At 40.1% G+C, this 12,558-nt stretch overlaps 1 protein-coding gene across 4 annotated transcripts in view; it reads right to left on the bottom strand.

The window, feature by feature from the left end:
- Positions 1-5,009: 5,009 nt before the first annotated feature.
- Positions 5,010-12,558, bottom strand: part of LOC125708382 (kinesin-like protein KIF1A) — a 37,766-nt gene continuing 30,217 nt past the window's right edge. For all 4 annotated transcript variants that reach the window (XM_048975859.1, XM_048975858.1, XM_048975860.1 and 1 more), the window contains 12 exons: positions 11,165-11,191; positions 9,234-9,348; positions 9,011-9,144; positions 8,823-8,884; positions 8,595-8,740; positions 8,059-8,238; positions 7,888-7,959; positions 7,076-7,197; positions 6,791-6,934; positions 6,514-6,706; positions 6,289-6,407; positions 5,010-6,136 (listed from right to left, as the gene is read on the bottom strand). In XM_048975859.1, the coding sequence (XP_048831816.1) occupies positions 6,094-6,136; positions 6,289-6,407; positions 6,514-6,706; positions 6,791-6,934; positions 7,076-7,197; positions 7,888-7,959; positions 8,059-8,238; positions 8,595-8,740; positions 8,823-8,884; positions 9,011-9,144; positions 9,234-9,348; positions 11,165-11,191 (1,357 nt within the window). In that variant the 3' untranslated portion in view covers positions 5,010-6,093. The remainder of the gene's footprint in view (positions 6,137-6,288; positions 6,408-6,513; positions 6,707-6,790; positions 6,935-7,075; positions 7,198-7,887; positions 7,960-8,058; positions 8,239-8,594; positions 8,741-8,822; positions 8,885-9,010; positions 9,145-9,233; positions 9,349-11,164; positions 11,192-12,558) is intronic.

The raw sequence follows: 12,558 nt of genomic DNA on the forward strand, positions 1-12,558 counted from the left end.
TCTTCCAAGAATACAGTTTTCCTATACATTAGACCTCCTCTAGAAGACCTAGTCCCCCTCTGATTTTGTAGGCTTCTAAGTATCATTTATTTTATTAATGTAATAATCGTTCGCTTCTACATGGCTTACCCTAATGCTTTATAACAAGTTTCCCTACTTCAGAAATCCTCTGGAGGACCTACTCCTCATCTCCTTTTCCGATGCCAAACCTTCTGCTAATTTTAAGCAATTTATTTGGGTGCGAAATAAGCAATACCTCATTAATGACTTAATATGCTCCTGAAAACTAAGTTGCATTTTATAAATATTACAATATTATTTTCTGACAGCAGTGAAGTGGCAGCTCATTGTGTTAAATGTCCATAAACAAAATGTACAAGTATTTCTGTTTTGGCACTCACACGAAGAAAGTTAGTGAAGTTCAAAACCCGAATATCCAAATATGAAACCAACTTTACTGCAGTCAGAGAGGGCAGTAAGCAGCTTACACTACAAGAAGGAAAGTCCTGCTTATAAACCGACCATTACACATCATTTTATCACGTTCTTCCGGGTTTCAACCTTACTGAATTTTACCAAGAAATATCGGAGAACGATACTGGTCAGTTTTATAGTGAATAACTTTATTGCACAGTTCCCCAATGGGATGGATAGATGGATGGATAGTGTCTAATGAAGCATGATGCCACAATGTGCAAGCCATATGTGAAAAACATCAATCCAGATTTTTAAGTACTAGCATATAGTGAACGTTGTTTGATCCTGGGATCAATATGGCAGTGATCAAGTCTGCTGGACCCAGGCACAAATATTTCTGAGTGTACTGCAAGGTTAACATAATACACTGCGGCTACAGCTGCTGGTGCTGTATATGCCTTTACGGTTTACTGTGCTTGTCCATCAGTGTGTCTATGAATGTTCTGAGCATCAGTGTCCTCTGTTTTCCTACCCATTTGTCTGGATGCTGCCTGAGGTGGGCATCTTCTCACCTGTAATGCTGGTTCAGTGGCATAGAAGCGTGATATTGAGTATGTGACTTAGGAACTGTGTCATCATGTGTGCGGCCTACGATCTGCCACCCAGCTTGGAGAGCTGATTCATTCATGGACTTTTACTGTGACTACATGTTACAATGCTTTTATTAAAGCTGACTCTTTATCTCTGTTTTCTATAATGTTAGCATGCTCTGGGGACTTGGGCAGCCAGTTCATCTTGGAGCCCCGAAGGTTTTTTTTCTACCTACTTTGGAGTTTTTGGTTCCTCTCTTCGGTTGTCATCTGCCTTTGTTTCTGTCTTCCCTTTTTCCTGTTTCTTCTACCATTTTGAATGAATTATGTAATGTATTGCCACACATACACTTGTCAAACACCTTGAGGCAACTTGGCATATAAAATGTCAAAAATTCATAAATAGATTTGGATGCTGGATTTCCTCCATGCGCTGTTCAAGGATAATCGGGGGGCGTAAGGAGATGCAAGCGTTGAAAAAACTTGTAATGTAATATCCATGTCTGGGGTGAGCAAAAGATCGGAATGCTAGCAATGGGGAAGAACGGACAACCGTTATCAAGTAGGACGTGACAGGTGAGCTGTGGGGACAGAATGGTGAATACATGTCAGCGCTCTAATACATTTTTTTGTGAACATATTCTGCGTTTTGAGAAGAATTGAACAATATAATTTAAGTTTTTTTGCAATATTTAAAGAGTTGAAAATTAACTATATAACCAAATAGAACTTATCTGCCAACAAAGTCTGTCAAATAAGGTGGTGGGTTTGCTGTTGATTGTGTAATGAGATACAAAGCAGTCGAATAAATCAGAATTTTGAGGTAACATTTTGCTGTCCCTCATGCTTCTTTAGCAGAAAGGTCACAGTTACTGTTGTGCAGTGGGAAAGCGACACATAAAAGTTCTCAGTCAAGATGGCCCAGGAACTCAGAACCAACAACTAATACTGAATTACTGATAGTATAAACAGACTGGTCCAAATGTGTTTTCAGCTGTACATCAAACAGGGAACATTACTGACATTCACATTTTTTGGCTAATGTCAGGCAAGAACTAAATGGATTTTCACCTTCAAACATGTTAATATGAATGGAAAGCCAAGTGAAATTCTTAAGGTAAGCCTTGGTAAATGCATCCCCCTACAGGCGCAATTGCGTCATTGCATCCGGCTGCGCAGCAAGGTGGACCGGAAAATCCAAATAGAGACTACTTCATTCTCTTCACAGATACTGCATTAACGAACTTTTGATTCAAAGATTTTTTTCTTCTTCCCTGGTTCAGTGTATCTTTTTTGCTGAATTGGTCTTTTCTTACCTGCACTCAGGAGTATGTATATATAGGCGCACTAATGATAAAATGTGCAAAAATCTAGTGTTTAAGAAGGAAGTGGTCTGTAGCTGATTATTTATTCTAAAAAATCAGAATAAAGAGGAGGAAGCTAGTAAAGAGGGAGCATGGAAAGAGAGGTCACAAGTGATGATGAGAGTTAGATTATTAAATCTAATGTTCAGATTAAAATATTTTGCAAAACAGTAATTTAACTCCACATTCGTGCATCTCGAGTTTCTCTCAGTCTGTTAAACTTTCATTTATGTTCATTTTACATTTTTAATAATGAGTCCAAAATGTACTGCTCCCAGTGCAGACAGTAGTTAACTTTCAACATACAGGGAGATCATTTAGATGGTTTGTATATTATATAAAAATGTCTTCATAGAAAATAACAAAGTAATGTGACATGCAAAGTGTATGGTACTGTTTGTTTAGGAATTGGAGAAAATAGACTTTTATGTTATCGTTCAGGCTAGCAGGCTGTTATGGGCAGCAGTTAGGGGTGCCTTAAAAGTAGCCTCTTATTTGTAAATTGTCACATTTGCAGGCATCTGCCGGCCCTAACCCTCACTAAAGTGAAGGGGGTATATCACTGTCAGTCTTCCATCAATATAAAAACAATGGCATGCAAATTAGCAAAACTTGCAATGCATGCAAACATGCAAGGTCATTGATTGATACCATGGACCGAAAACAAGGATGCAACCAAATCATGTGCTGGTGTGACCACCTGAGAAAGCTGGTAGCTGCAGTGCTATCACTGGAAAAGTTAAAAAAGTTGGAAAAGTCTGGTGCCCTGATGGTACTTTGTTTCTTATTTATTGTCTGGAAATGCTGAGATGCAAGGCAAACAGCACATTGTCAGGATTTGCTTCTCTTGTTAGAATTACACTCACTAATTCCTTGACGATTATTGCTATTATTTTTATTTTGCTATAACATGAGCATATATATATCACGGACTCTACTGTACACTCTTGGGCTTTAACTCCTCTCTATATGATAATGTAAAATGTAAATGACAGTTATAAATGTCAGGCAGCATGGTGGCTCAGTGGATAGCATTGCAGCCTCATACCTCCACCACCAGGCTTTAAATCCCACATTTACTTAGTCTGTTAGTATTGTCTTTGTTGCATGACATTCCAGTAGAAACTTTGGTTGCCTCCCACAGTCCAAAGGAACACAGTTAGCCTAAATGGCATCTCTGATTTGCTGATAGTGGCTGTACCCTGTGATTGACTGACTTCCTGCCCAGAGTGTCCCCAGCCTTGTGCCCTATGTTTGACTGATATGCTGCCCAGGGTGTCCCCTGCCTTGTACCCTGTGTTTGACTGATATGCTGCCCAGGGTGCCCCCTGCCTTGTGCCCTGTATTTGACTGACATCCTATCCAGGGTGCCCCCTGCCTTGTGCCCTGTATTTGACTGACATCCTATCCAGGGTGTCCCCTGCCTTGTTCCCTTTGCTGCCTGAGATAGGATTCAGACTCCCAAGGACCCTGTATTGGATAAGTGGCTGGAAGAGGAATGGAAGACAACAAATGACAAAAGTTAGTTTGTAGAATGTCTATATACAATAATTATTGGCATCTTAAATCTCTTAAATACAATGTTATAATTAAATATGTGCACACTCAATTCACAAACAAGAAGTATATTTATATTTATGAGGAAAATAGACCACATAATATTATATGATGTTGTACATAATGGAGAATGCGGGTAAGCATTATAATTGTATGACAAGTGAAGGTTTTTTTTATTTTTTTAAAAAATCCAGCAAACGAAAAACAATGGCACCACAAAACATGAGCCTTGATATAACCGTACTATGTTGTACAATAGCTGAGTTTCATATGTGCTTCATTTCTGTAAAGTGGAAAATTTTAAGGTTTGATTCCAAAACTATGATTTCAAGCAACACAACGAGTTCATAAGTCACATTTCAGTCTGATTAATACATATTTGGTTTTGTTTATCCTGGTCAGGGGCACTGGAGGGTCCACAGCGTATCCCAGGTAGGAAAGGGCACTACAGGCTGTGGTATATCCTGGGTGGGATGCTAGTCCATTGCAGGGCACATGTGCGCATTCTCACTGTCACTGCCAGCAGTAATTGAGCAGGGAGAATACTGAGAGGGGAATCAGGATCGGGAAGCCAGACAGTCAGGAACGAGGGGTTTTATTCCACAAAATGGTAAAACGAAACACAATCACGCTGGAGACTTCAGTGACAGGACTGGGGAAACATACTTGAATGCGGACTTAAATACAGAGGACTCACACAAGGTTAATGAGGGGGCGTGGCTCACAGGAGGATCGGACGAGCAGGGTGTGACACTCACTATGTGCGGTTTAGAGATGCCAGTTAGCTGAACTACATGTATACACTGTACAAACCGGAACTGTGTTTGTGTTGCCCTTTGTAATATAATGCTAAACGATACAATCTATGTGCAGCTAAAATTGCAGACACATTTTTAGTTATGTTTAAAACAATTTACATTTGAGTAACTAATGGTTTAAATGGAAAATGCTAGAAAGATATACAAAAGTTTGTCTATTTCCATAAAAAATATAAAAGTCTATTCATAAATTATTTAAATTATTTCAAATTCAATTACTTTAAAACAAATACTTACTTGATTTAGTGTTATTTCAGCTCATATAACATTAGTTCAATAATTTATTTTTGCACACAGTTCATTATGGAACACACATTACACATAAAGTTTATGATACAACGTAATGGTTTTGTCAATCTAATCCAGTGGACAGGTTTATATCGTACCAATGCACTAGGATTATACTGTGCATGTAAAATTCCTGATTTCAATACAAGACAGACTCTTGTATAGAATATATTAGCTACACTTATTGTGCAGACCCAATATGTAGACAAGTGATGCTCTTATGTTCTTAGTACACAAAAAAATAACCCAAAACACTGTTGAAGGGAGAAGACGCAAGTACATCCATGGAAAAATTTGAGACCACTCTATATTTTTAAACAAATCTGGATTTTTGATCACGATTCTGCTGGCAGAAGGCTACGGTGAGCAGCAGGTTGCTTCCAGGTTCAGAATTTCTAAGACATCAGTACACAAAAATAAGTTGAAGCAGGAGACACCAGGAAGAACCATAAACCAGCCAGGTAAAGGAGGAAACAACTTTCTAATGCCAAAGATGACCATAGAATGACATCAAGTGACCTTAAAAAGGAATGGGAAACATTAAGTGTAGGTGTGAAGTTCACTGCTAGGACAGATCGTATCAGGTACCTAGAAGCAGGACTGAAGTCTCATTCAGCAAGGAAGAAGCCCTTCATAAGTGATTCAAAAAATTGTGCTGTGGTCTGTATATTTTTTCTGCGGCTATAAATACAAGTATATTACTGTAATTAGACATCATCTCCTCACCCCACACCTACAACCTTTCATTTTGCTTGTATGTAATTTTCTAGTGAAGTATAGCCTGGCTGAAATGCAAAACAATATCTACATTACTTGGCTCATTAGTAACAAAATCAAAACAAAGTCTGGGGTAATTAACTCCTGAATTTACTAGTTTCGTTGTGCTGGAAGACACATAAGAAGAAACGTAATATAATAAGGGACGAGAAGGGTCAGATATAGAAGAGAATCACCACAGAGCTGGAATACTTATTCAAATGTACAAAGACAATGTTTGTCTTTTACCTAAAAGTAATTGTAATTGACAAAGATTATTGGAGAATTATATTACTGGTGGTCTTATATGCTCATCTGGGCAGCTCTTCTTCGGGAAAGCTTAGATCTGAAGACAAAAGAAAAACAAGTTGATGTTTCTTGGGTGCTATTAATACTCTGACATTCTGGAAATCTTTGTACTGAAATGCTGAATAAGCAATCACATCTGTGTGGTTAGCTGTGTATACATACAGTGTGTTTTGATGTACTGACTATTACCTAATAGATCCAGCAAGGAGTGGATTAAAGGCATAAAGCCAGTCATGCATCTCTTTGTCACTGCTGGCTTGGATCAGAATTCCACGATGTGCAGTGCAAACTGCGAATGTGTTAGGGGTCTATCACAAAAAGCAGAAAAGCAGTGTTAGAAAGCACAGGAAGGGGCATTGCAATAATTTAGTTCTGCTGCGTTTCATTTTTCAGGATGCAGAATAGGTAACTCACTCTGAGCATGGCCTGCTGGTCTTCACTGTACTCAACCTGTGCTGACGATAGGTTGAGTATGGCCCTCTCCACACCGTCCTTGTCAGTGTTGTAAATATAGACGTATGGCCGGCGGACCACCACGTAGCGCTTCACCCAACCGTTGGTATGTGGCTCAAGGAAATGCAGGGAGCCCTTTTTGGATACAACTGGGCTGCAAAATCAACACCAAGAGAGAAAATTAGCATAATCAACTAACAACTCTCAGGACCAGGCAACAGTGCTCAATGCCACTCACCTCACACGCATTTCCTGAATCTCGGGTACAAAGGTTTGCATTCTTGCCTCAGGCTCAAGGACTCTATTGGGAGAAATTTTTATCCGTCCCTTGAGCAGGAAGTCAGGATCAGGGCTGACAATTTGCGGACATAGCACTGGAGTTCTGAAAGACAACACTGCCCTTTAGTCAATATTGTTCCACATGTTCCATAAATATCTCCTTTGAGGGAGATTCTAATACACCTGTTGCACATGGTCAACAGAGCATCCTGGCAGTCTTGCTGTTTGAGTCAACCATACCCACCTGAGCTCTATGTTACCATAGTGCCCATTCACCAATGAGGGGCATGTGGAAGAAGGGGTCAGTGTACTCAGAGCAGAGGTTGAGGAAGTGTCCTTCAGCAAGGTCACTGACATCTCAGACAACTGAAAATTAATGAGGACACATCACATATGAACTTATGGGCATGTATTCGGGGCTCATAATACATCAAATTAATCTCATTTGCAGAAATCACAAAAGTACAAAATGTATATGGGTTTGTCTGATATGTCCTGATGTTCTAGAAAAGGTAACCATTAATAATCTTAGATATACAGCCTTGGAAAAAAATGAAGAGACAACTCTATATTTTTAAACAAATCTGCATTTTTAAATCATGGTTTAATTGTGGTTCTGCTGGCAGAAGCTACGCTGAGAAGCAGAATACGCTCAGGTTCAAAATTTCTAAGACAGCAGTACAGAAAAATAAGGTGAAGCAGGAGACGCTGGGAATGACCAGAAACCAGCCAGGGAAATAGACATTCTAATGGCAGAGATGACCGTTAACTTATCCGACAGTTTCTCATGAATCGAAAGATTGACATCAAGTGAACTTCAAATGGAATGGGAAACATTAAGTGCAGGTGTGAGGTGCACTGCTAGGATAGTTTGTATCAGGCTCCTAGAAGCAGGACTGAGGTCCCATAAAGCAAGGAAGAAGCCCTTCATTAATGAGGAGCAGAGAAGAACCAGGCTGCAGCTTGCAGAAAAATGATATTATTCACGGTGGCGTGAGCAGTAAACTTATACAGGGACTTGCTGTACTCCAGTGACCCCTAGTGACCTAGAATTACCTTGCTTTCGCTGGCACTGATGCATACGTGACTAAACTCTCTGTTGAAGGTATGAGTGAGAAGCCGCAGACACTGTAGAGACAAATGGCACAAAAGACAAAGATCTCTCAGAAAACCAGATGCAGTTCCATGGGTGAATCACCTGGTAAATGGCTGATAACAGTCACTGACCTTGGTAGCCAGCTCTCTCTGCCTCTCGCTGGGCTGGTTCAGGGTAAGCGGGTTCTCCAGAGTGGCTTTGCCTGAGGGGGATTGTTGGGAGAGCCCCTCCTTCTTGTTAGACTCATAGTCCTGCATCAGTGTGGCTTGCAGCTTCTCCCTCAGGAGCAGGTAGTGCCTCGTTTTCTCGACCTGTAAACACAGATGTGGAGTACCAATGAGAAGATGTCAATGTCAAATGACATGCAGACACAAGTCAAGTGTGAGCACCATTACATAGGCATTACATTTTATTATAGAATCAATCTATGGATAAATGTTGATATATTTGCTAAAGTATCACATCTATTCAAATCTTCATACTTTGGCCATTGAATTCATTTTTACATCCAGCATGAGCTAATGTTAGGCAAAGCAATGCCACAAGCTGGATTTCTGATACCCACCAATAAAGCCCAAGGAAATGAAACCCCGGTTCACCTTAATGACACTTATCTTCTCAAAGTTACACAGCATTATAAAGAAAAGGCTGAGCTTATACTTGTCACCTCCTGCAGGAGACTGAGTTTCTCCAGCTCCCACTGATGGTCTAGGATGAGGCTGTCACTGCGGGGTCTCCAACCAGCCAAATTCTCCTCCCCACGCACATATGCCACGGAGGTGTCTAAAACTCTCCTGCGCCTCCTCTGCATGCCTAGGAGAGAACCAGAGAGGGCATTCACAGAGGTTTCCTGCATACATTATGATTACAAATTCTGAGGAGAACGGTTCTTTACCTGGACTTCCAGCATCTCCTAGACGACAGAGGCAAACTTCATATACACCAGTAACACGCCCGCTAAATACAAATTAAAATGACAAGGTTTATTACTTGTCAGCTTAAAGCAAATTTCTGTTTTAGATATTGTGATATAGGGCACTGTCTAAAAAAGTGTATCAGGTATCCAATTTGATTAGTCTTCACCTCTCTGATGCCTTCAGATTGCCACTGCCAAAAAGATTGCGGATTGAGCGGGAAGCAGCTGTTTTGGCATTCCGCGGGTAAAACACCATGCAGAAGTCCTTATTTATCACTGCCGGCTGAGTGCAGTTCTCCATCTATAATCAAAGACGAGTAAAAATTTCACATTCACTGTTATGAATGGCCACTTTTACAAAGATCAGTCTGTTACTGCAGGTCCTTTTACCTCCAAATAAGCAGACAGTGTCATGTAGATTTTCTCGCCATATGAAGTAACACGGTTCAGCAGCAAGGAGTTATGCATGGAGCTATCCCACGCTGCCTCGAAGCGGAAAAAGGTCCTGTGAAGCATTGCACATGTAATGTCAAACAACTGATTTTTCATACAGAGGGCATGAAATGAAATTCCTATAGTTACTGGGTAATCATTTATGGAATTCACCAATACATTCTAAAGACACACAGAAAATACTGATTTCAATGAGTAATGCTCATTTTAGAAATACTGATTTAGAAATCAGTAAAGAAACATTGCCTAATTTCTATAGAATATCTTCAAAGTTTTGTCTACCAAATTCCCCTAGATATACTTCTTCCAATCTTACCTATAAACAATGAGAACATGACAAATAATTTCAAAACTTTTCCCACCTTTAATGTGACCGATAACCTGTACAATTCAATTGAAAAACAAACAAATCTGTTAGGGCAAGGAATATAAAAGACAAAAAAAACGTACAATAAGCTGGTTGCGTAAATATGCACACCAACACTTAAACCAATACTTTGTTGAAGCATCTTGTGATGTAATTACAGCATTCAGTTTTTTTGGGTATACATCTGCCATCAATTAAAGTGAATCTGATTAATCCAAATAAAGTTCGAGTAGGATTTTCCTGACATTTACTCAGTTGCATACTACAGCAAAAGCCATGGTTCGCAATGAGCTTATAAAGGTTGAAAGGTATGTTTGGCACAAAAACATGACTGCACACCACCGAGAGAACGCTGTACACACAGTAAAGCATGGTGGGGGCACATCCTGTTTTAGGGTCATTTTTCTTCAGCTAGAACTGGGGCTTTATTCAAAGTGGAGGGAATTGTGAACAATTCAAAATACCAGTTAATTTTGGCCCAAAACCTCTCTGCTAGAAAGCTGAGGATGAAGAGGAATTTCACCTTTCAGCATGACAATGACACCAAGCATACATCCACATCAACTAAACAATGGGTTTTCCATTAAAAAAAAAATAAGATTAGGAAGTCAAAACCTGATGCCAAATGTAAATCTGTGGGGTGACCTGAAGAGGACTGTGCTCAAGAGATGCTATTTGACAGATTTGGAAAGCTTTTGAAAGGAAGAGTTGGCAAATATTGCCAAGCCAAGATGTGGCGTGCTGAAAGACTCCTACCCGAAAAGACTGAATGCTGTAATTAAATCAAAAGGTGCTTCTACAAAGTATTAGTTTAGGGGAGTGCACACTTATGCAACCAGCTTGTTATATGTTTGTGGTTTTTTATATTTTGCCATTTGTTTGCTTTTCAATAGAATTGTACAGGTTAATATTTACACTGACAGTAACTCATAAAGTTCATTATTCAAGTAAACAACACAGTAGCAGTTATGTTTAATTAATATGCCTTATTCAAAAACTTGATAGTCATACTGTAACAATTGCATCACAGTATACCCACACACAGACATATTATATACTGTACAACATCATTTCCTCTGACTGCCTAAGACTTTTTCACGATACTGTAATTTGTAATTTTCATTCATTCATACATACATTTTTCGGACATTTTGGCTTGAGCAAACAGCTCATCTCTTCGCTTCAACCAAGAAGAAGGAGTATTCAGCTGCCCCCCCCCCCCCCCCCCCCCCCCCCGCACAATCAAGCCACTGCCTAATGCGGCCATGTAAGCCAAGCAGTTTACTCTGCCACCAGCTAACCCCTAGATCGCCTCAAATACCCCAGGGCTCTTAAGGTGTAGAAAGTAGAAACCACAGCACAAAAAGCCAGGGAAATGAGTGTAGATTGGAACTGACTGGGCCTCAAATACAAAGAAAAAAAAAGAGTAAAAAAATGCTGGGTGGAGGAAAGTTTTTGTTAAAAAAACAGGATAAATAAGTAGGGCATTTGAAAGAAATACCTGGGCATATCTGAATCGAGGAACTGTCTGCAAAATAAAGCAAAACAGTGGATTGAATTGTTAATTGGTTAGTGGATTGAATTGGAGACAAAGGCAGAAGTATCAACAAGGCAGCACATTTTTATGATTTTTTTTTTAACTAAACTAAAATATTAGTAACACAAGAAACAACTATTTACACAACAAGGGGAAGATAGTCATACATAAAACTGGTAAATAGTAATAATAATCATCAAAATTAAATTACTTCAGACAATATCAGAACAGGACATGCCATCACATTTCTAAATTCATTTAGAATTTAGCGGGGGGTCCGGAGCCTATCCCGGAATCAATGGGCACGAGGCAGGGAACAACCCAGGATGGGGGGCCAGCCCATCGCAGGGCACACTCACACACCATTCACTCACACACCATTCACACCTACGGGCAATTTAGCAACTCCAATTAGCCTCAGCATGTTTTTGGACTGTGGGGGGAAACCCCATGACGACATGGGGAGAACATGCAAACTCCACACACATGTAACCCAGGCGGAGACTCGAACCTGGGTCCCAGAAGCTAGAGTGCTAACCACTGCACCACCATGCCGCCCCCCCCCCCGAATGGACCAGTGTGAGTTTTTTTTCCAGTGGCTGGAGTGCCAATTATGCCACCAACTCCCAAGTTTTTCTCTGCAAGTTGTAGGACCTCCTTAAAGGGCTGGGTGTAGATTAATGTCATACCCAGGATGAAACAATTGCAGGTTAAGGGCCTTGCTCAAGGGCCCAATGGAGTAGAATTACTCTGGGCATTCACGGGATTTGAACAAGCAACCTTCCAGTTGCTGGCACAGATCCCTAGCTTCGGAGCCATCACTCCACCTATTTATTTATTGTAAATTTACAAAACTGTCATGACCTGCTTGTCCGATCCTCCTGTGTGCCACACCCCCTCATTTACCTCGTGTGAAACCCTGATTGTTATCAGCTGTTTCATGTTATTTCTGAGTGGTCCTGTGTATTCAAGTCTGTTTCCCCAGTCCGGTCATTGACGTTGTTTTATCGTTCTGTACCTGTCTGCCTATTTGCCCGGAATAAACCCCGTATTCCTGACTCCCCAGCTTCCTGACCCTGATTACCTGCTCCATAAGTCCTCTGCTCGCCGAGCAATCATAACAAATACAATAAAAATAATTCTTTGGCGACCGATTTGAACCTCAAAAGAAACATATACAGCAGTATTTATTTTTATTGGCACATAAACTTTGAACTGTAAATCAATGCTAGCCCACCACCCTGGCCCAATAGAAAGCGCTCATTCGTATAAACATAATCATTATGCTTCTGCCATGTTTCAACTAAAAAAAGAAAGTCCAAATTGTTAGAGCAGAATATATCATTTAAAATGAAAAT

Source organism: Brienomyrus brachyistius, chromosome 15, assembly GCF_023856365.1.
Source record: "Brienomyrus brachyistius isolate T26 chromosome 15, BBRACH_0.4, whole genome shotgun sequence".
Classification (NCBI taxonomy): domain Eukaryota; kingdom Metazoa; phylum Chordata; class Actinopteri; order Osteoglossiformes; family Mormyridae; genus Brienomyrus; species Brienomyrus brachyistius.